This window comes from Argiope bruennichi, chromosome 9, assembly GCF_947563725.1.
Source record: "Argiope bruennichi chromosome 9, qqArgBrue1.1, whole genome shotgun sequence".
Taxonomy (NCBI): domain Eukaryota; kingdom Metazoa; phylum Arthropoda; class Arachnida; order Araneae; family Araneidae; genus Argiope; species Argiope bruennichi.
The window spans coordinates 110,298,982-110,324,622 of NC_079159.1; the positions used below are offsets into that span (position 1 = coordinate 110,298,982).

The 25,641-nt window shown below is 27.7% G+C and overlaps 1 protein-coding gene across 3 annotated transcripts in view; it reads right to left on the bottom strand.

Annotated features, from left to right (window-relative positions):
• The window catches only part of LOC129983822 (arfGAP with SH3 domain, ANK repeat and PH domain-containing protein-like), a 61,305-nt gene extending 38,158 nt beyond the window's left edge, over positions 1-23,147 (bottom strand). For 2 of the 3 annotated variants that reach the window (XM_056093471.1, XM_056093469.1), the window contains exons 1-9: positions 7,556-7,780; positions 6,158-6,230; positions 4,676-4,762; positions 2,183-2,244; positions 2,023-2,097; positions 762-811; positions 597-672; positions 355-408; positions 127-212 (exon numbers count right to left, since the gene is read on the bottom strand). In XM_056093471.1, the coding sequence (XP_055949446.1) occupies positions 127-212; positions 355-408; positions 597-672; positions 762-811; positions 2,023-2,097; positions 2,183-2,244; positions 4,676-4,762; positions 6,158-6,230; positions 7,556-7,681 (689 nt within the window). In that variant the 5' untranslated portion in view covers positions 7,682-7,780. Of the gene's footprint in view, positions 1-126; positions 213-354; positions 409-596; positions 673-761; positions 812-2,022; positions 2,098-2,182; positions 2,245-4,675; positions 4,763-6,157; positions 6,231-7,555; positions 7,781-11,485; positions 11,609-23,041 lie in introns of those variants that run through there. The other variant, XM_056093470.1, reaches the window with a different exon arrangement.
• Positions 23,148-25,641: the final 2,494 nt, after the last annotated feature.

Genomic DNA, 25,641 nt, shown 5'->3' on the forward strand with positions numbered 1-25,641 from the left:
ATATTTCAGAGAAATGCTTTGAGGCAAGTATTTCATTAGTGTAAAAAAATGGACACATACAAAGATAATAAAAGTTTTAATTATATATAAAGAAGAACCACTATCAAAATTACATAAGTAACTTACTTATTCTGAGCATGATAATATTCAACTAAATGTTGAAGTAATTCAGCACCTTTTTTAGTTTTAATTTCATTCACTTTAATAAGGTACTGAAAATAAATAAAATGAAAATTAATGATGCAGAACTTGCTACTTATATAAATTCTTAACATAAAATAGCTATAGAAAATATTCATAAAACAATAACAAAAAAAATCGTTATAGTATTATGTAACAGGCTAAGAAACATACTTCACACATTTGCAGCTGAAATATTTTTCTTTCTTTTTCCATTTCTTCAGCTATCTGAAATCATAATTAAATTACTGAGAGAAAGAAAAAATCTATATAATCCAAAACATTATTCTAAGCAGCTCACTAAATAAAATATATTACTTTTTTCTCTTCCATTTCTTCATTTTGTAAAATTATCATACAGACATAGTATAAGATATAATTCTAACCACAGTCAAATTTACAAAAATATACAGTACCTCAGCAGGTGATATCTCTGTTCGTATCAAACCAGCTTCTTTAGCTTGCTGTTTTTTCTCTTTTTCTATTTTTGTTCTGAAAAACCAAAAACATTTTTTAAAAATATATATATTTTTTTTAAATTGAAAAAGGATGATTTAATTCAAATACTTTTGAATGCTTACATTTTAGTTTCATAGTCTTTCCATGCTTTATCAAAAGGCCGCTTTAAATCCTAAGAAAAGATTTATAAGTTCAAGAGTTTATTATTTCATTTGATGTTCAATGAAATACTTGTTCTAGACAATAGAAAAGCAAATATACATTTAAAAATAAATAATAATAGCAGCATTATCATAAATTTAGCATCTATAATTCATTCTGCATAGATAATCAGCTTTAAGTTTGCTTAAATCCTGTTTGAAATTCCTTCCAAAACTTTATTTTTTATTTCAATGATTTTGAAAGATTTTATTATTTGTACCTCCTGATTTTCAACCACTATGCATCTTAATATCCGGCATGTTTGTGAGAAACACCAAAAGTGCTGTTGAATATAACAGTAATATTTAGCCTATATTATCTAAGTACACTTTAAATTTATAACTAAACCTTAAAAAATTAAGCAAACTTGTAACCAAAGAGATAAAGCAATAAACAAAAATAAATATATATCCAGATAAAATCATCAAAATTTTTGGAATTAAGATTGCCATTTGATATAAAAAATAACATTAAGCAAATAATTCTAAAAATTTTTTTCAAAATATATGAAATTAGATGTCCCAAATAGTAGAAATTCTTCTCTTGTTCTCTTTTCATTTTAGTTTTGGTTTCAGTTTATCACTGGAATAATTGGTTTAAGGGAATAATACTAGTATGATTGGAACTTCATAATTAAGTCTAAATAATGGAAAGAGGAGAGTAAATTAGGGAGAACTTTGTGTATTTGTGTCATCAAGTGTAATAATAGAGTAAAAATATAATATATTAAGAAAAATTATTAGCATTTCCTCCTGAGTAACTGTTTATATCCAATTTAACAAGAATGCTTACTAACACATGACTAAAAAATGAGTATAAAGAATTGCATATTTGGTGGCTTCTTTTTGATACTGTCAGAAAGTCTATTACCACAATTAAATCATTTTTTCTTTATAATTTATACATAACAGATATACAGAGTTTTAAGCACAGTGTAGGGTCATCTTTAATTTCTGTTTTTAAGAAGTCAATAGTGTGGTTTTTGTTTTGCATGAGTGTATTTTTTTTAATATATGTAAAAATATATAGTATTACTAGAATAATCAATCTACTTTTAATCAAGAAAAAGACAAATGTTGTTATTTATTTATGAAAGATAAAGAGTTTAAGATTTATTACAGTTTCAACTCTAAATATAAAATAATTTTAGAAAAATCAAAATGTACATGCATCAATACTTACGCCTTTAACACCTTTCAAATCACCTTTTAACAAATTGTCTAATGGGAACATTATTATATTGTTTAAGTTTTGCATCTATGGAAAAGAAAAACAGTTTATGTAAAATAAAGAAATAAGAAATCCCATTTTATTAAGAAGAATAAATTATACAAGTACTTACAAGTGTTTTCATAAGTGCAGAGAGCTCTTTTGTAACTATAGAAAACTTTATAAATGCAGCACCTGTATAGATGAAAACCAAACTTTAAATATCAAAAAAAAAATAATAATAATAATAATAATGATAATAATAATAAAAAGGAAATTTCTCCTAAAAAGATAAATAAAAACATAATTCCATATACTATATATTTGTTTCTTTATTTAAAAAAAAGATTGCTCCATCAAAAAATTGGCATAAAAACCTACAACTGCTATGAACTAATACAATTTTAAGCAACAATATTCATAAAACAAAAACTGGTCATAAGCATAAAAATGAAAATTTTATGTCACCGAATTTTACATCTACATTTAATCAACAATGTTATCTTCTTAGATATGTTGATAATTCTTAAACACTTCCAATTAATTGGAGCTTAATTAAAAATTATATTTGGCAATATTTAGTTCATAAGCCAAACAAAATTAAGTTCCATTTATATTTCAATAGCATAATTCACACATCATTAAAAATTCTTTACAAGTAAAAAAAAAAAAAAAAAAAAAAATTCATAATAAACTTTTAGAATGAAACTGAAATAAATTAGCCTAAAAAACACCGAGTAACTGTATGTTATACATCTCTGTAAAAAGAAGAAGTTTATAAAAGCTTTATCATTATAAAGCAAAAACATATATTATTATTAAACACTCATTACTTGTGTATCAACTACATGCCATTGGCCAATTTTGGAACTAATCCTAAGCCATTAGTTAAAAATAGCTAATTAGTATGTGTTCTTTGATAATTAGTTGATGGCAGACAGCTAACACACAAATAAAAAAATTTTCTCAAAAAGTTTTTCAGAAAATCTTTACTAATATCAATCATTCGATGTTACTCCAAGTTAAATTTCAAATAATGCGTAAAAATGCATATGGATGAAAAAATATTTCAACAAAACAAACAAGTTATTAAATCAATCAGTACTTCCTATTATTAGGGAATATTAGATTTAATAAAGCTTATTAGGATGTTAATAATTCTGAGTAACTTCTGTATAGTTTTGAATAAAATATACAGTATAATTTAATGAAATAAAGTTCATGAGCCATTACCATTTATAATAGAAAAGTGGTCAATTTCTTTCATTCCCCTCAGAGGGTACTAGTCAGAAAAAATTAACATATTCAGTCCTCACTTTTTTAGCATTAATTTATGTAGAAGCGGTTTTGATAGTCTCCATGAGATGATGCAAATGGCGGCAGGGTTAACACTAACTCTAGTGAATATGGAATGAGACTAGAGAGCGGATCCTGGACTGATTCGATTGAATGGCTGTGAACTGTGGTAGCACGATGAGGTGCCCACACTGCAATATGTACTAAAACTGTAAATATGTACAATAGAGTCTATATTTAACTCTAGAGTAGTGAGTTCTTTCAGAGGATGGTCACATCTGCTCTCACAACTTGGGGGTTCAGCCTAGGATTGAAGCCAAAACTAATCGGTTGGAACAAATGGCAATGGGTGCCACAGCTCGAAGAAAATCATCTTCAAAAATTGGATTACTGTTTAGAAGGATCGTGTTGGGGGTCAAGAAGACAATACAAAGATAGGAACTTTTTAATTCTTAGCATGGCTTGTTTAACAAAGCAAAGAAATATGACCTTTTTAATTTGGCCCAGGAATGAAACGTTGAGGTGCCGAAATCTGTCACTATATCAACACTTAAAACACTAATAAAAAATGCGACATTTATAAAAATGATTCCGAATACATAAAAGATTAATAAAATACTGTAATCGAGGAGAGAAAAGAAAAATTTATGTAGAAAGATGGTGAGAAAAAGAGGAAATTCACGAAGAAAGACAGCGTGAAAATAATTTGATTGAGTTAGTCAAATTACTTGAACAAGCATTTAAAACAAAAAAACAAAAAACAAACCAAAAAAAATGTGCCACAAAATGTTATGTTATTAATGTTATATGTTAAAAAATAAAAGGAGGAAAAAAAAAAAATTTAAATTTTATGAACAAGTATGCACAATCTAATAGCAACTTAATTCTAAAATATCTTTAAAAAGTTTTCAATACATTACAGGTAAAAATTACAGGTTACAGACAGTGAAATAGTGAAGTATTCTAATTGTAGATATGCAAATTCTTCAAAAAAGGGTGCAAAATTAACAAAAAAGCATACTAACAGAAAAATATTTTTTTTTTTTTTTTAAATTGACAGAAGTGATAGACACAGACAATTATTTAATTAAAAATAGATTTCTATATTTAAAAGTTACTGAATTACTTTTCTTTTTACTTAAAAAAAAAAAGCCTGCTTTTTAGTGTTTAAACAACTATTTCTCATATCTGATTGAAGTTTCATCAACATTGTTTTGGGCTTAACAATCATGGATAATCTAAAAGCCAAATTCAAACCAATATTCATATCACTGAACTTTTAACTAGCTTATATGATTTAAATGAAAAGCAAATTGCATCACTACATTACCTATGTCTGGTTCTTGGTCCTTTGTCATGGCATTTGCTCCCAGTCTATCTAATGCCTTGGATAAATAGACTTCATTATCCACATGTGCTGAAAACATAATTGCATACTGAAAATTATCATTCCTTTTTCATTTATTTTTCACTTTTGTAATTTGAGTTTTATAAACAGAAAACAATAATGTGCGAAAATTCTGATACTTATATATAAAAAAAAAACATTTTTAATATAAAAAAAGATTACAAATACTTCATATTAAAAAGAAAAAGATTGCAAAAATCATAAGAAGAATCTTCAAATCAAGAAATTTCCCAACACACAGAAAAGAACGGAATACTTCATACTGAAGGTGTTTCTAAGTAGTGCTAACAGTGATATAAATAGTAATGGAAGTATGAGAAAAAGCAGGTTAAGGGGTAGGGTAAAAAATTTATAGAGTTAAAAGTAAAAAAAAAAAAAAAAAAAAAAAGTTTGAAAGCAAATAAATTAAGAATTTCTTTTACAGCAGCATTAAAGTTAATTCAGAAAAAAATATTTCAGGTCACTTATATGTAGGGATGCTCATAGTTAGATTATTTTTCATTTTATGAAAAAGAGAATTTTTCCAAGCTTGAAATCATGATAATTATTTTCTTAAATGCATTTAAGTAAATTCAACATATTAGATAATAGGAATTATTAATCATACAGTCAAAGCAAACTAAATTTAACCAATTTTCTGATCTATTGGCTGTATTTGTATAATATTCCGTTCATTTTTATTTAATACTTAGAATCTCCATATGGAAATGCTACTGCTATTATTGAAGATGACAAGTAAAAATTAGTCTTATCATTCCATAACAGTCAGCAAAACATTACGAAAAAAAATGCACTGTCATTTTAGTTCAAAACATATTTGAAAATATAAATATGGAAATATTTATAATAAGTGAAATATAAGTATTTATAATAAATAAAATATAAGTAACTTATGTTTTTAATGATTTTTTATAATTAACTATACATCTAAAAAACATATTTTTTCTAAGAACAAAGTTATTACAATCTTGTGAAAACTATTACATATTAATTTGATAATAATAGATAAATATGTCACCAGACACTTTCATTCTAATACTTTGAAAAAAATTTTAAAAAGTAGACATGAACTAAAAAGAGCTTCAGAACTCTGGCTGGCAGAATGCCAAAAAACATTCAATACTCTTAATAGCAGAAAAAAAAGTGAATGATAAATGATAAAGAAATTTCTATGTTAGTATAAACACATTTCTTGTAACAGATTGATCTACCATTAAATAAATTCATCTACTTATAGTTGAATACAAATAAATATTTCAGAGGCAAAACTGGCAAAATAAAAATAAGGTACATTTTCCCATCATAATTTTTTTGAAGTTCATTATTTAAAAAACTTAATATGCAATGCAAAAAAAAAAAAAATCCTCATTACTACATATATATTTTTCAAAATGGAAATCTCACCATTGCCACTGTTAAAAATGGCCTTGACAGCTTTCTTCATTTTAGTCAAGCCATCTCGGTCAAAGTCAAGTGTCTACACAATACAAAAGAAAAAATATATATAATTAATTTAAATTAGCATTATTTAATACACTAGGAAAGAAACTTGTCAATATGTTGGCTAATAAATTTTCCAAGAAATAGAAAAAATAATCCTTACATTAAAATATGCCTTCTAAAATTAATAATAAATAATTAAAATCAACATTTAAAAATTAATTTCAATTTTGTTCATAAGTAAGAAAAATATATAAACATCTTTTTATAAAATATCTAAAAAAAATTTGAAAAAAAGTCTAATTACTTTTAACAAAACAAAGGAAAATAATATAATAAGAAAGCAAGTAATATTATTATTAAAAAATTTAATTAGTTAAGTAGTTTTTATACTTTCTTGCTCAATTCTTTTGTATGGCATTCATGTCTCATTTGTTAAAAAGTAAAAGTTACCAATATATCTTGTTCAATCTCCTTTCAATTTTTAATCTAGGAAATCAAAATTCTTATTTAACATATTCAAAAAAGATTCATTAACTTTCTAAGAAAACTTTTTTAACTAAATGAAAAGCTAAATAATAATTACAATAAAAACTATCAACCTCAAAAAATTAAAATACAACAAGACAAATATTATTAATAAAAAAAAACTTTCAAATTATAAAATCATTTATTGTTCATATCCTTCCTTCCTATTATATTAAAAACAAACAAAAAAAAAACTTGACACAATCAAACATAATTTAAATGCACTCAATAAGAAAAACTAATTATTAAAGTTTTCATTCAATTTGCATTGAACTTGCAAGAAATTTAAAACAAGCAGCTTTGCAAGTGTATAAAAACTTTTAACAGATTATTTACTGCATGGTAATCTCATCTAAAAGCACCAAATTATTTAAAATTACCTGTTTAAATCGAATGACATTTTATAAAAAAAAACAGCTACTAAGTTAATGTGATTGAGAATTTAAAATATATAAGATCTTGTTGCAAACTACACGATATCCTAACGTTTTATTTCGATATAAATGAATCTAATTCTAAAATAATTAATCATCCGAAATTTTGAAAAACATAGAAAAGACATAATATATTTTTTTTAAAGATATTTATATGTTAGAGCGAAAATACTAAAAGTGTCGACATAAAAATCAAAATACCTTCCTGCAATTTGATATTGTAAACAAAATAAATATTATTTATTTACAATTTAATTCATGTATTTTGAGGTTTAAAAGGATAAAAATTATCACCGGGCGATAAGTAATATTTTAAATTACAGGAAAACATATCAACTAATAAGTTTAATAAAAGTTTAGAAGTTCCTTTTTTTTTTCTTCTGGTTTGTTTTTGTCCTACCTCCTCCAGAGAACTAATAGTTTGGCGACACATGGGGATTTTCGAAACAAAGGAAGATGTTGTTGGAGAATTATAGTCTTCTCTTGTTTCTGCAACAAATTCTGCTACACTCATTAATCCAGGCATGGTGAAAAGCAGATTTGTTTACAATCAAATAAATAAAACAGACAAACGACAGGAAACGATACACCCTACACACTAGTCATATTCGCATCGATCAACAATCTTTTCTTATTTCACGGTTACGATTATGATAAAACTTTGGTATTATTTACATTACTTTAAATTTTGTTTTGTTTTAGTTTGCAGAATCGACATCACATTACAGATACATTGCAATTTGCTTATTATCTGTAATTCTTCTTTTTATAAAATTTAAAAATCCAAGTGACAAATTTCAAACATCTGCAGACTAAATTCTACGCCTAATTCATATAATATTTTTGTCCTAAACTGTAAATTGAAACTTTTCCCTAAAGATTTCAAAACATTATAATATATAAAAATACTTTTTCACTCCTGATTTGAAATACAGCTGTTCATGATCAGAGTATTCAAACTTTTTACTTCATTTCCTTTGCAAAAAAATATGGTAAAACGTTACAAAATCTTATATATAACTTTATTCAAAGTTCCATTTGAAATAATATTCTTTGCTAAAATAGTGAATGAATTCGACGCAAGAAATACAAAAATTTTATTTGCACCCATTTGAATTGCAATGACTGAGAGAAAATAAGCCAGATTCCTGCAAAAGTAAAAATTGTGATACAATAACATTTAAATCTATGAGCACAATTAACCTTGTAGCGGGTTTGCGATGAGCGAGGATAGAACCTGGGACCTTGCGGTTCGCAGCCGAGTAACATGACTATAATACAAAAGCAATTGCCCGTGTATCGTAGCTGTTAACTGGCTTATAATCTTTCACCACAGACTCTCCCTCCAGTGAGTCGTAGGTGAGACGAACGATATGACTGCTGAGTGATGATGAATTAGCTGTTGAGTCTAATGTGCCTGTACTCATTTGAGTAGCTCCAAGTGAGTCTGACGGCTTTGTGTTGCTGCGTCAAATGAGCCTGACGACTTTGTATTGCTGCTTCAAGTGAATCTGACGACTTTGGTTTCTGGTAGATGGCGCCACAACAGCTGTACGAAGGTTCATCGTCCGAGGTCACCAATGTAGCGGGTTTGCGATGAACGAGGAGAGAACCTTGTGGCTTGCAGTCGAGTAACATGACCACAATACACGATAAGCTTTCGCCACAACCGTAATTCATTTTGCGTTTAATTTCATTTTAATATTATTAATGTAGTTTCCACAAGATTAGGGTAATTGCTCGTATTTCAAAAGCAGTAATTAATTCTAATCATTAGTCAGATGTAAAATTTATAACGGATCATATTCAAAGATATTTCGGTCAAATTTTCCAAAAATTGTAACATTTGCAAAACTGTATACTCATAATGAATGTCAGGATTACCAGGTTTATGATCCTCCTATACCAAGTTTGTGCCCCTCCGAAACATTCATTCGATGGTTTCTCGTCGTTTACGAGTAGACGAGCCTCGGCTCTGAATATGAGTTGTATATCTGAATAATTGTTTTGACACAATATATTTTGCACGTAACAGCCATTATATGAATATCTAATCTTTATCACGTCAATCATACCATCCTGTATTTAAAAGATACATTTTGGAATTATATTTATGAACACGAAAAATGCATCAAGATAGCTCGAGATTTGGTAAATGGTTACTCTAAATTTGTATTCTATCGAAATTTGATGAAATCCGTTCAAATGAAGCGTCTAACTATTAGCACAAAATATTTAATAATATTGCAATAATAATACAAGATATATTCAGAGTATCGAGCAATATTGTGTTAATAAATGTGTGAACATAATAAATAAAAAAAAACTCTAAAGAGTTAAATGGATGAAACTTAACATGCAGATATGTCGTCAGAATGTAGTTCTATATAAAATTTTAGATCACATTTATGAAAAGATGGACCGTTTTCTGTTTGTATCTTTGCATGTAACTTCTCATTCAAATATGCAGACCAATAACTAAAAACACAATGACTTCGATAAATAAAATTTAAAATGGGTGAAATTTTGACGCAAATCGATGGAAAGGAAGGTGCTCAAAACACAGCTTCATTTTTTTGTCATTTTATTTTAAATCACAAAACTCGCCTTAATGCGTTACTTTACTTGGTAGTCGAGGTGAGTGAGCATTCATTCTTATTAACAAATATGGTCTTCGAGCGTTTCCCATCTCTATCTTTACAGTGTCCCAACTCATCTGCATTGATGAAAAGCAGAATGAACAAGTAAGGATGTGCTAGATTATCTATGAAACGGGAAAATTGAGAGTGAGGTTACTCTCTCCGTTTCCTCAAGTAAAGAATATTTTCTTTACGACATAGTGGCGCAGATTCTTTTCTTTCACTAATTCCATTTTCTTTATTTCACGAGGAAACACTCTTTTCCATCAAATCTCTCATTAAAGAATTATTCAATACAGCAAAAATAAAATTTATTTTGTAACCATTCCTAAGTAAATAAAAACTTCATTCAAGTTAATTTAATTCTAATGTGGTAGTGCAAGTGACTAATCGGCCCATATTATAAATTAATAGCTATAAATACTAAATCATTAAACTTATATTTTTATTTAAAATATATTGAAGAAATTCATTTTATCAAAAAAGAAAAATTATAATTTCTGTATTTAATGGTATCTCTTAATTTAATTTAAATCCTACTTAATTTTCTAATTTTTATCTTAAATTAACGCGTGTTAAGTTCATTCTAAAATGCTCAATTATCTGCTGATCAAAATTCCATTTTTCTTCATTTAATTATTTCTATCACGCATTTAAAAAATTGCTGACTTTATTGCTTTCCATGCCGTTGAGTGAAGGGATAAAAATTTTTAACACCTATGGATCCTTTTTTAAAAGATACCTTAAGATTTTCTGATCTGAGCTAACACGTGTTAGTCGTTATTGTTAAAGAAATATCAGAATCTCGTGATAAATTCATTAAATGGAAAAATTATGTCCCTTTCTCTCTTGCTTTCTGATGCATTCTGTAATTGATTCAACAAAATTTCCCTTTTTAACATAAAAATATCAGGTGTTTAGGAATTAGGATTTATCAAAACGTATATTTATGCATATTTAATTATACATTATAAAATGTTAATTATTAAATCAAAAAATATTCCAAGTTTCTAAGAAACGTTTAACATTAACTAATAAAACGCTACTGCAATACAGATTAAACAAATGAGTTATATAAAGGAGTAAACAATTAATTCTGCTGTTTGATGTTACTTGGAAGGGGTATTAAAATACTTTTAAAATGATTTAAAACATAGTTGAAATTTATGTTTATCAATTGAAAAGAAAGAATTAATTAATTTAGAGAATTAATCAAGAATTATCAAGTAATTATGAAAAAGAAATAAAATCACAAAATTTCATTATTCTACTTTTTTTAAAAAAATGAGAAGTAGAAAATAGCTTTGAAGATCTCCGTAACGACATAAATAAGCTTCAGATTCTAACCATTACAAGAGCAGATAATTTGGAATAAGCACAATCGTTGAAATTTGATTGATGCAGGTCATTTAGTAATTGTGAGTCACGTGGTTGTGAACTTACCCAATAAAAAAAAAATAAGATTCAGATTTATAGATCCGGTCTTTTCAAATATTGTTATGATCAACTAATGTATTCAACAGAAACCACTGATTTCATAGTATTTCAAAATTTTCATATATTAATCAATAGAACAAAGCACAAGTTCAGATAATATCGAAAAAATTGTAAAATATTACTTTTTTATCAGTGTGCTGTCATTGTTTCATTTTACCATACATGCGAATGGTTTAAATTCATGTAGTACCTACCAGGCTTTCAGCTGTATCCTCTTCAATAGGGAATATAAGTTCTTTATCCTCATGTTCATTATCCATTATTTCTTGATTTGCATTAGCTGTACAACATGGAACAGTTTTTTTCAGATTTAATCACTGAAGATATAAAAAAAAAGAAGGAATCAGAATTTGATGATAGTGAAACGTTGTAAATTTAACTATCACTGTCACAGTTAAATTTGTCTGAGTAATGTGTTATAAAAATTCAATTATCATCCATCTTTCAAGATTGTAGCTGCCAGAGGGGGAATCAGACTTTTCTCAACATTAATTACGCTTTTTGATGGCAAACAACTAAATAACAACAGAAAAGTTACATTCTGCTTTAAAAAAGTAATTAAAAAAAACTTGCGAATCTTTTTCTGGCAGTTAAGCTTTGAAATAAAGGCCAATACACCGAAAATTTGTAGGTCGTTTCTAATACATATTTCTTATTAATATCAAGCTCTACCAACAACAAAACCATCTGCTGGTGTAAATTTTAAACCATGCTTTAAACAGATTACTACTTTGATATACAAAAGGTACGATTTTATTACCATTATTTTTATGCGAAAGCCATCTTTCTTTCTTCATTCCTTTACGATTTATAGGTTTTTAAAGTTGAACCCAATAACGAATTAGGCATTTTTCGGCCCAAGGCAGTACATATTATGAGGCTCCTCTTTTAATAAAATGATCGATTGAAACTATACTCGTTTCACTACAACTTGAACGCGTAAAAGATTCATTTTTTTTTGTTTATCATTATTAAATTTGCGAATATATATACTTTAATTTAACTGTTATGACTCCACACTACCCATCATCCACGTCTGTACTCAAACTCAATATTATTGAAACAACGTGCGGTGTTTATAAAGCTTCTAATAACTAAATGAATGTAATGAAATATGCAAAAACCTGACCAATTATACTTGATAAAAATTCAATAATATCCTAATAGTTTATTCTTAGCAGAATTTATATTCTAGACACGTCACTTGCGGCCTTTTCTCAGCCTCGAGGCCTTAAGCAGCCTCTAGTCTGTCTAGTCAGGATTCAACCATTGGGTATTTCATAATTATGGAACCCTCCGTATTAGATCGGAATCTGAAGCATTCATGATAGATGAAGAACTACTAGAAAGAAGAGAATAAGATATGCAAAGTAAAAAATAAAGATAAGCTGTTCAGTTATTAAATAGATTACTCACGAAATATATACCCATTAACAGAGAATTCCTAATGTAAAATCTTCAAACGTAATTTCATTTACAGGGTAATAAACGGTCTTTGACAGTTTATACGAAATATACGATATATATGTATATGTAATGATATTTTAAAATCTAATTTAAACTTAATTAATTTTCTAACTTTCAGCTTAATTTAGTCCATATTAAATTCATTCTAAAAAATTCTCTTATTTCCTGATCCTAATCCCCTTTTTCCATTTAATTTAGGCAACAGAAAGTTCTGTAAAAAGGCAGCGATTCCTACACTAAAAGTGAAAGGAAAAGAAAATTTTCAACCAAGCGAATTCAATTTAAAAGATCCCTATGATTCCATTGCCTAATTTAACATGTGTAAAGAAATCCCTATCATAATCTCATAGTATATAAGCACTGGAAAAAAAATCTCTCTTGCCCCTTTTTTGCTGACTTCTGTACTTGTGCCTTGAGCGGACGTATTTTGTCCGCGCCTTTTGTACATAAATCATGCCTCCCGGGATGGAATAAAACGAAATTAAAAACTCGAAGTGTCATTTCGATACTAAGAACGATACTAAGACTTCTACATGCGTTATTTCATCAGTATTAAATGAAAGAATAATTATCTGAAGCCAAAGAGCTTTTAATTTTCCTTTCCTTGACATTATTAATCTTTTAAACTAAAATTTAATTCCGTGAAAAAAGTCAATACGAATCTAGCCAATATGAATTCTCAAACGATCAAATATGAATTATTAGTATCTGCGCATTTTTTTCCAGGACATGAATTACATACTCTGCATATCAGTGGAATTAATATTCGTATATATTTTTTTAACACTTTAATTTTTTTTTTTTTTTTTTTTTTCAGAATTAGATTTGCCCAGTGGTGGTCATTTTTTGGCTTGGGACAGAACACATTATAAGAGCTCTTTTTTAATTACCGGTCAATTTAGTTTTACATTTTAGCCCATTTTTAACGTACTTAACATATTAATGATTCATTTTAGTTTATTTCATATTTTAGTAATTTTGTAAAAATATATTAGATATGGATATAGTATATTTATAATATGGATATCATAAAAAAAAGTAAAGAAAAAAAGGTCTTCAAAAATAACTATGATTACGATTAATAATTTTTTTTGTTTACAATTATTTACAATTGTTTTTTGTTTACAATTATGATAAATTATCTATACTTACAGTGGCAGTCAAAAGTATTCGTACACCGAATTTTGAAGTGGTCATCGCTTCATAGTATTTTATTTATTATATTACGCCATTAAACACAGATACCAGGCCTTGTATCCTTTATTTTTGAGCAATTTCATCAAAAAAACTTTTCTTCTAAAACAATTATAGAAAAAAAAATATAAAAAATAGAAATTAATTATCAAAACTTTTGTGTCAAAAGTATTCGTACACTTAGGAAATGTCCCTAAAATTATATAATTTATCACATTTTAATTCTTAGAAGGATACCCCTTCGCCTTAATTATTGCTTTCATTCGATTTGGCATTGAATCTACTAACTTCTTTGTGATATCTGGTGTAATTGATGCCCATTCTTCCAATATGGCGGTTTTCAGCTGATTTTTATTTTTTACTTGTCGATTTTTGATTTTGTCGTCTAAAATACTCCACAAATGCTCAATAGGATTCATGCCTGGTGATTGTGGAAGTGTGTTGAATCTTTCGGGAGTGTTATATAATACCCAGAGCTTAGCATTACGAGCTGTATGCTTAGGGTCGTTGTCCTGTTGAAATATGTAGTTAGTTTGAAGACCCATTTGTGAAGCGCTAGAATTCAAATTACTTTTTAGAATGTCAATGCACTTTTTGTGATCCATAATTCCATCAATGATGTGCAATTTACCCACTCCATGTGCGCTCATGCTCCCCCAAACTAGAATGTTACCACCACCATGCTTTACTGTCGCACTCAAATTTTTTGGTTGTAGCTCTGCATTCTTTTGCGCCACATTATTTGTCTGCCATCAGATCCAAACAAGTTAAACTTGCTCTCATCCGAGAATATAATCCTGTTCAAAAAATCAGGATTTTTATTAACATGTTGTTTGGCGAAAAACATACGTTTCTTTCTATTAACTTCAGACACAAAATATTTTTTTTCCAGATTTTCGACCATGGAATCCCGATTTGTTAAAAGTGTGGCGTATAGTATTTACGGAGATCGAAATTCCCTGTTTGAGGAGTTCTGCTTTAACTATCGGGGCACTCAATTTTGGATTTTTCTTAATCAATCTTACGAGTAAACGTCTGTGCTTACTGCTGAGTATTTTTGGGCGTCCACTTGGTGGAATATTTTCAACAGTATTGCGTTGGCAATGTCGATCTATAACACTCTGAGCTGTAGATCGTAGTCTTCCAATAGCAAGTGATATCTTTTTTAAAGAGTTACAGTTATTATGTAGTTTCATTATCAGTTTTCTTTCAGCAAGAGAAGTTTCTTTTCCCTTCCGAGCCATCTCAACTTAAAGCTGTATAATTAACAACAAAAAATGCTAGTTTTAAAGCTAGTAAACATAAGAATGAAACAGATAACGCGGTAAAAGTAAGAATAACATAACATCTCGCCAAATATATTCCCACAAACGATATTTGGCGCACAAATTGTCTTAATTTTATTATTTTACAACTTGAAATGTGGATGTACGAATACTTTTGAAGCACGAGGTTTAGTGGTGAGATTCAAATTCTCACTCTATCGAGAAGCTCTTTATGACCAAATTTAAAAATTTCCTCTTAAAAATTCCAATCATTCATGCAACAACTTGAACGACATTAAGATTTTTTGAAAATTTCTATTAATTTTTGCGCAATTTCAATTTTTATTCACTTTTGAAGTTAGTAATTTAAGTGTACGAATACTTTTGACTGCCACTGTATATAAAGCTCAATATGTGTGTGTGTGTGTGTATGTTTGCGCTCTACAGACCAGACCGTTTGACCTACAGCTTCCAAATTTGGTACATGTATACCTTGGAGGTCGGGAATGTGCAACTGGGGTCCCTTTTTTTGAATTTTTAATTAGAATTTTAATTATTAATTGAAAACTAACTTTTCCACCAAAAAATTTTTCATTTCATTTCAGTTTTTTCCCCCACGCTAATGAGGATAGGCTTAACATTTTTGGACCGATTATTTCAAACGATTCTGTTCATTTTCTTAATGTTTGACGCGTTTAAAATTAAACATTGTTAATTAATAGATCTTTCAGATTCATTCTGAAGTACTTTTGAATTAAAATAAAACAGAATAAAGGAAATTAAAAATTTCTAATTTGCATAGCATTACAACAACTGGCGTAAAAAAATTCACGTATTTACGTTACCATAACTGGAGTTGAAAATTCATGCATGAGCATTGTGTTCTGATTGTTGACAACTATTATCAACGGATGCGGACTTGATTTAATTATTTTTAGGTTGGTTTAAGCTTTTGTAATTAAATTATATTTATGTTAGTTATATATTTTTTGTATATGCTTATAGTTTTAAGTACATAATTTTTGAAGTAGTTTTTTTTAACCTGTTTCGGACCGATTATTTTAAACGATTCTGTTTATTTTCTTAGTGTTTGATGTATTCAAAACTAAACATTGTTAATTAATCGATCTGCTCATGATGAATTAGAAAATTTTGTTGATAAATTCCTGAGATATTACATAAATTAAGAAAGATATTCTTCAGTGCCCATAAAGTTTAAACGCTCAGTAACTGTTTTTCAGTAATCATATTATTAAAAAAAATTTGTTTCAGTAAAAATATTATTATATTAATTGCAGATTAATCATTTCCCTTCAGTTATAGCATAATATGTATCTAATTTTCTGTTAGCTCCCATAGAATTTAAAGCATAAATTCTACGGGAGCTAACATAAAATTAGAGAGATATATATTACGTTATGACTGAAGGTCTTTATAATATTTTGAGTGAATTATATGACTATCAAAATTTGAACTTTAAAATATTTTGATGAAGAAGTTATTAAGTAGGAATTGCATAATATATTTAATTATTAAAATTTTATTTAATTATTAAAATATTATTAAATTAATATTAAACATTAAGATTGGCGAACCGGCTGGTCGCCAAAGGCGGTTAGTAAAGTAATAAAAGAAGTTCAAAAAAATATAATATAAGAAATTATACTGCAGAATCTGCCAAGTGGAAAGTAATATTTAAATCAATAAATTACTAACATTCCACAAACATAAACAAGTCATTAAATATACTTTAATTAACGTTTTTAATTGTTCAATGTGTACACACATTATAGTCCAAATATTTTATTATTAAAAAATTGTATTTTTTACAAAATTATTTATTTGATTCCTAATTAATAACATTTTTCCAAAAATGTATATGCGGTTCCCCTTAGCCTTGAGATTAAAACCTATTCGGAAATCCACCTTCGGATTGGCCATGTGATATTATTGAAAGCAAATTAATTGGTTAATGCATTTTCATGTCTTCAAAAGCTAGAGATATTTTATTTGTGCGTTTCATTAGATAATCGCAATTCTTATTTTAAGAGTTAAAATATCCAATGCTGTTAATTGAAATTCATTTTTGCAATATAACTTGATAAAATATGTAATTCCTAATTAACTAACAAATATAATTCTTATAATAACCATTCATTATAATCACCGCTGACTTTAATGGCTAAAAAGACGTTAAACATGTCAAATATATTTTTTAATGCCAAGAATTTAATATTTTTAGATATTTTACAGCTTGTGGATATTATTTTTTTTTGTATCACTATAATTTTTCGCATATGATAATTTATATTTAAGAATTATATTTGACACGATATTCCTTTTTTCATGTGGATAAATGATTTAGGGGGTTGCTGTGTTTCGTTTTTATTTCCTGGATATAGTTAGTTATACATTTCATAACATATTTCTTTTGATTCGATATAAAAGCATCTGCATCCATTAGCTTTTTATTTATCGGATAACACAATTTGCCTAATATTTGCTTCATAATAAGCCAGATAATGTGCATCATTGAAATCAAATTTAATTCATGCTTGTCCAAAAGAAATGGTCTTAATTTAATTTCAGATTTAAAAAACATCATTTTGAAAATAATCGTAATTAAATTTCGTATTTTCAAAAAGTCATTCTGAAAATAATTTTAATTAAATTTTTTAGGAAGTCATTCTGAAAATAAACTTTATTAAATTTCATATTTAAAAAATAAATCTGCTTAATATTTTCTTAACAGTTAAATTATGTGAGTCTAATTCATGAACTTCAACTATAAAATATTGAATACATTATCAGTTTGATTGTGTATCAGAATTTAATTCAGATATTAATACATTTTCCCCTCTTTTCACTTTACTTAACGTTTTCGGCTTGCAAAGAAATTAAATAATTTTAATAGCGAAAGCAAAATTAATTTACATTATCAATTGTTAATGCCATCAGTTTGATTTGTCGACCTTTTCTCCCGAATATGGCTAACTTGTAACATATAAATGATATTATTTTAAAAAGGTTTTGCATATTATTTTTGTTTAATTTCAATTCAGTTTCAAGTCACTTTGGCGAAAAATTTCAAGAAAGTTGAAGGAATATCCAGGTTACAATTTTTTTAAAGAGGTATTTAAATTTTATGTATTAGATATGTTCGTGTCATTTTATGTAAGTGACTCTGATTACAATGAACTTGTAGTATTATTCACTTTTGAATATAAATATGTGTTTTGAGTTAAACTAATAATTTTTATTTTTAATTTACTGATAGTTTGAATTGTGAGTTAATTTGTGTGTTATTGCTTAAAATTCCAATCAATACATCCTTTTTACTGAGTAATCAGTAAATAATCAGGATGTTATGATGGTATGTGTATGTTGGCAATATACAGGAAAGACTATCAGATTTTGAACGACCAGATTCGTCACAGAAATATTTTGGAAGGTGGGAATTTGCGCCTTGGAGCAATTTTTTCGAATTTTCAATTATAATTTTAATTAATAAAAAAACTAAGTGAAATTTCGATGTTTTTCTGCGTTAACTTTCGAAAATAATATAGCATAAAAATTATTTTTACAACCATCTTGAAATTCAATAATTTATCTTTTTAAAGAAATCACTTTAGTTGCTCTTAAATTTCTTTATCTAATTTTGATAATTTTTAGATATGTTTTTAAGTATATTTGACAATAATGCTTCTGTACTGTAAGTAAAACAAATCGTTTACATAGTTACCACAAATCTACTATCCAGCTTGGATTTTTTTTTCCACCTTTGAAGATCATTTTTCTGTTTAAAATAAGTTTTTATTTAAAGCATATTTCTAAGTAAAATTTTTAATTCTTTAAGAACTTCCATTTTTAAGTATTGCAGTTTTTCCTGTTTTAGTTAGAAGTTTTGTTTCTTATGGTAATATGCTAGACTGAATAATTATCTGATACAACACGTAAATCCTAAAATAAATTCTATTGCACATATGAAACTTCAATATTGAATTATTTTTCTTTCTATCATTTTTATTAATGTGTTTCGACGTAACAAGAACGTTACCACAAATCTACTATCTCCTACCATCACTGAACTAACTGAAGTTCAATGACTTTCTATTTAAAATGATAAAAAATTTATTTAAATTTTTAGAAAAAGGATTTTAAATTAGGGAAACGTAGCAGAACAATGCATGCAATTAGGGAAACAATGCAGAAAACTACTTAAGGCTTTTAAAATAGTCAAAATGTAAAGTAATATTAAATAAATTTAAATAGAATTAAAAAATTAAATTAACTAAATGTAAAGCTTAAAAATACTTAGTTGAAGAAGCCTGTAACATTAAGTTTGGCATGAAAGATTTAATTGAATTTTTTCTCAACTAATATTTCCGGAGCACAGGCTGGTCACGAAAAACGACTAGTAGTTTTTGCAAATGAAAATCTAAAATTATAATTCCCTTCCTGTATTTATATTCAAAGAAATGCTTTTAAACTGCAGAAAAATTAATATACTATATAAATTTGGAATACTTAGTGAGAATGTGCACCTCGGAGTAAAACTTTTGAAATTTTAATTAGAAATTTAATAAATTATGCGCCGGCGTCCTTGCATAGGGGTAGAGCATCTTCCCCGTGATCTGGGCGTCCCGGGTTCGAATCCCGGTTCGGGCATGGTTGTTCTTTATCTGTGTTCTCTGTGTGAATGTACCCCCCCCCCCTGTAAAAAGGGGTTGTGCAAGCGAATGCGTGAGTTTTATCTTCATATGAGCTAGAAGTCAGACTTCTGCCCTCGGATGCTCAGGGGTCTTTACCCGCAGAAGCTACTGCACCCCCTTTTCGTGGTAACGCGGACACGACATCATCAAAAAAGTATGCGAAATACTTTTTTTTTTCTGCAATAACTTCAAAAAATACTATTGCTGAAAAATAATGTTTCCACCACTTAAAAAAAATTTGTTTTACTAATGATATCGATCTAATTATTTTGTAATTTTTCTGAATTTTGACCTTTTATATAAGAATATTTTTGAGTGCAACTTTCAACAATATTCTCATTATCATCCGAACAGTTACGATTTTAATGGTACTATGATGCCATAGAACTCAGTTTCATTAGGAGTGTTCATATACTCAATGAACAGAATAGGCTATTAAGGTAACATGGCTTTAATGTTTATTGCAATTTGATGTTCAAAATTAATTTTCTAGTGAACTCATGAGCATCAAATTATGCATAAGTGAGTATAAATTAAACATAATTAATATCCTTTGAGAATTAATTGGTATCAAAAGACGGTATGTGAAGAACAAAGAGATTTATTTAGTGCTCTAAATTCATTTTCTATCTTTATGGTGAAGGAGACATTAGGTTATGTTTAAATTATTAGTGATTGTAACGTTATTTAATCATCAATGCAATTGTTTATAATTTATTGTTTGACATCACTATAAAAAATGCTTTATTTTTAGAAAAGAATATAGGTTCGCAGCATTTGTACTTATAACATATACTATATATATTTGGAAAAAAAAATGGCGCTTAATATATTAAAATACAAATTACAGAAAATTATAGATTCTTCTTTTTTTTATAATTTGAATTCCGTTTTTCGAAATTAAAAATTCATAAATTTTTATAACATACTGTGTACATAAATAAGTAAGTATGTGTTTTTTTTAAATCTAAGATCATTAAAAACTTCTTCACATTTATTTGCGACCTTTCATTGTTATCGTTTATTTATTATTATTATTTTTTTCATTCTTAGGTATCTAAAATTAATATAATTATTATTCGCTTTATTATTTGGAAAACATGCTTAGAAATAGATAATTCATTTCCACATAAATTTGATCTGGTTTTAAGAATTATCAAAACCGGCTTACTTAGTTTATTCCTTATACTAAATATTTGGCTTATTTAAAAAATTAATATCAGTTTCTTCTCGAGTGCAAAAAAAGTCCAAAGGTAACTAGTTAACAATATCTATATACATAAAACGCTGACGTACATGGAACAGAAATCACTCTTATTATACTTATTGTAGAATGGCAAAAGTTAAATGTCTACATACGAATTTTTCAAACTCTTCATTGATCATTTTTATACTCATAATTACGTTTAATTCAAATTTCGCTCAGCTAATTCCTGAAGCTATAAAATATTATTTGAAATTCTCCAGAGAAAAGTCGTCTGGCCATATTACTAAGACCTCCATTCAGTCTGAGGGGGGGGGGGGGGTAAAAAGTAAAAGAAATGAAAATTAAGGAAATTGATATTCATGTCTTTCAAAACTATTATATGACAAAAATGTTTTTTGTAATGTCTTAAAATTGGAAAAAAAAAAAAAAAAACCTTCTAAATGATAACAATTTTATTTCTGTATAATTTTTTAAAATATGATTTGTTATAGAGTCTGTTTTTAATGTTGTGATGAAATTCAAAACTCATCCGTCAAAAGATTCAGTTGTTTGCTTTTGCAAATATTAAAATTAATATTCAAAAAAATTTATTTATTTATTTAAAATTTTATAAATAAGTTTTAAGTTTTGGTTTTCACTCATATCAAATAATAAGTTGGAATTTAAAAATGCATTCTAAAATAATCCTTTCCCATCATGAAAAAGTCAATAATTTGGGCGCACGAGTTGGCTGTCAAAGGCGGCTAGTTTAAAATAATTCTTTTATGTTAGTTTCGATGCTTTACTAGTACATCATAATACATATCGAAACGGATTCTAAATATATTCCTATTAGCACAAGATATTGCATGATGTCTTGTTGTTCGATATTCTAAATACGTGAAGATACCGTTGCAGTGTTGTTGGCCGTTTTGTGCTTATAGGAGTATAAGGCAAAAAGATATTTCATGTTAGTGGAAGTCAAAATTATAGCAGAACTGAATCCATTCCATAAATTTTTTTTTAAGTCATGTATTTTTATTTGATTTATATAAATAAAAAAAAGATAATAAATTCTGCGAAAATTTCTCCTAACTATGTTACTACTTTTTTTTTTATTTTAGAAATAATTAAACATGAATTTTGCTGAAAACATTTTCCACCAAAATGAATATTCGTCAAAATTATAGCAGAACTGAATCCATTCCATAATTATTTTTTTAAGTCATGTATTTTTATTTGATTTATATAAATACCAAAATGAATATTCGTCAAAATTATAGCAGAACTGAATCCATTCCATAATTTTTTTAAGTCATGTATTTTTATTTGATTTATATAAATAAAAAAAAGATAATAAATTCTGCGAAAATTTCTCCTAACTATGTTACTACTTTTTTTTTATTTTAGAAATAATTAAACATGAATTTTGCTGAAAACATTTTCCACCAAAATGAATATTCGTCAAAATTATAGCAGAACTGAATCCATTCCATAATTATTTTTTTTAAGTCATGTATTTTTATTTGATTTATATAAATACCAAAATGAATATTCGTCAAAATTATAACAGAACTGAATCCATTCCATAATTTTTTTTTAAGTCATGTATTTTTATTTGATTTATATAAATAAAAAAAAGATAATAAATTCTGCGAAAATTTCTCCTAACTATGTTACTACTTTAATTATTTCTAAAATAAAATAAAAAACAACCATGAATTTTGCTGAAAACATTTTCCACCAAAATGAATATTCGTAAATATTGAATAATTCGATGTAAGTTTTACTCAACAAAATATTAAACAGTATACACCTGCAGATAAAGATCGATCATTCAGAATATGAAAACAAGTTCTTTTTTTTTCTTTACAAAATACTTATTCAAGTAAAAAGACGATTACACTTACAAAGTTAACAACTTACCGGTAACATAGCACTAATTATGTCTTATTTTCCATTAAATACGACGAATAAAATCCAGTTTATGCCATGAAAACATTACATTTCATCAAAGATCCATGCCTTTGAGTGCATTTTTACACAATGGGAAATATTTATCTTGATAACTAGATGATATTAAACAAAAGATATTGTTCAAAAATTTGATTCTTTTCTAAATCAGTGGCGGATGATAACAAGCAGCGAAAAGATAATTTGAGTAAAAATGATATGAGAATCCCTTTTTAACCCAAAATCTTGCTAATTCGTCTCCAAAATGCCTTAATAAAATCGAATCACTCTCACATGATAATCTTCGAATGCTCAGTGTCACTTTATTTCGATACTTATTCCATATTTTGAAGGTGAAAAGTACGGAAAGTAATTGTTCAGTTTGATGTTGGATAACATACACAGTTACTTTATTCATGTGAATTGATTTCACTGATATTCACTGATTAAGATTTTAATATTTGTCGAAAAACATAGAATGAAAGATAGAAACTAACGATTCTAAACACTACATAATCGTAAGCGAAAGTGATCAGAGGAGTATGCTGTAGAAATGTATATAATAGATATTTCTTTTTTTATCTTTGCAAACTCTGGGAAAATTATAATCATCTCCAACGGTAAGAGGACGGAGTGAGGCAAAGAATCACCACAAGACTGAAAGTAGGGCATTCTTAAATGCATATTTCTAGAATTTTAATGTGGCGTCCATCATCATTAGGAATGTATGTAAACAGCCTAAATGGTGGCTTTTGTGCCCTAAATCAGCGATATTCCATACAAAGGGGTACAATAGGAATGCAAGGCTTTTTCAGCCCTCTGATGGGATTCATACAGCAATGGAGGGTTATTTTTATTTGGCTTATTAAGTTACAACCGTTATGCAATAGCTATTTCCCTTTTCACTTTCTAGTATACTATAATATTTTTTTGAAATATAAAGTATTGTAATTGTCACAAAATTGGGACTCGAGATTTTGACGAATCTCCACGTCTTTATCTCCTTGCGTTCGGAAGATAAATTTCAGGAAAATTTCTGTCTGTCTGCGACAAAGATAACTAAAAAAACTCTTTCAATTAGACGATTGAATTTTGTCATACGGTCTTTTTTATTTTCTTATTGGTTATTTCTGTTTTATTTATTAGTTCAAAATGGAGATTTCTATAAAGCTTTGAGCAAAATCCATTCAGAAGAAGTCTGTCTGTCCGGCTGTTCGAATACAAGTTAACACGATAACTACAAAACGAAGAGGAGCTAGAGAGATACAATTCAGTTCATAGATGAATTGATTTAACATCTACAGCGTAGACACCTATCAAAGTGAGAGCCAAAACCAACTATGGGTTTACTGTCTGTCGGTCTATACTTTCAGAAACATGTAAGCGCGATAAATCAACACCGCAATGACTTAAGTATATCAAATTTGATATGTGATTTTGTGACTGCAATTGTGGTTCGGTGACAAATGGTTGGGTGAAAACGCGTCTAAAACACAAATTTATCTTTATGAAAGAGTTTTGAGGACACCCGAACCAGCTGATTGTATTTAGGCCTCCGCAAGAAAATAAAGCAAATTTTTACTATTAATATACAATAATCAAGGCAGGCATTCATCTTATTTTTAAAAGATGAAATATAAAAATTCCTGTTTGAAGAGACCGCTTTGATTATAGCATATTAACGTCCTGCTTCGAGGCAACACAAGGGCTATTTTGGGGTGTATGCCATCATTTTGAATCACGGCTTATGAGAAGGCTAACAGCTAAACAGACAAGTCCCTCTTAAAAAAAGTAAGTGAACAATGGGCCTTCGCCATTAAACTTGATGCTTATCAGGCTTAAGAAACACAATAGATCTTTTATGGAATCGGATTTCAAACCAGGAGCCCCCCCCCCCTCCCGAAGCCGACTCGTTTCCATAGATCAAAGTAGATATAAAGATGTAAGATCAAGAATTTTGAACTCTCTTTGATCTAAAAATCATTGTTTTATAAGTGCATTTTAACTATACTTACTTTTACAATTGATAAAATAGGCATTCGAATCGAAAAGTGGACTCGTCGAAAATGTAACACTTGCCATTCAATGAAATTGCTTTAATTTCTGTGACAAATGAAAAACGAAATGAATTCCTCCCTGTAACTGCAAAATATCACGATGAAGTAAAAACGGACAATGAACTTTTCAGATGGGCAAAGAAAAAAAATTTTTTTTTTTAATGCAAGTTTAAAGGCGGCACTGCAATATTAAAACCAGTTTAATTATAAATAAGTGTTCGAAAAGTAAATGTAATTTGCTTAAATATAATAACCCGAAATTGATAAAATTCTTTTATAAAAACCAATATTTAATTGATTTTCAAATTTATTCCAATTGAGCGATTTCTTCTGCACACAGTGCAAATCTTTAATATCAGATAGACATGAAAATACTAATTGTTTTCATGAAGCAAGTTAAAGCATCATATGTATATTTGGTTATAATTATTGAATTCAAATATGAACAAATGGAATGAGTACACAAATCATCCAACAAAAAACATGTTTGTTCTTCCCAGAAGAATAAAATTCTGG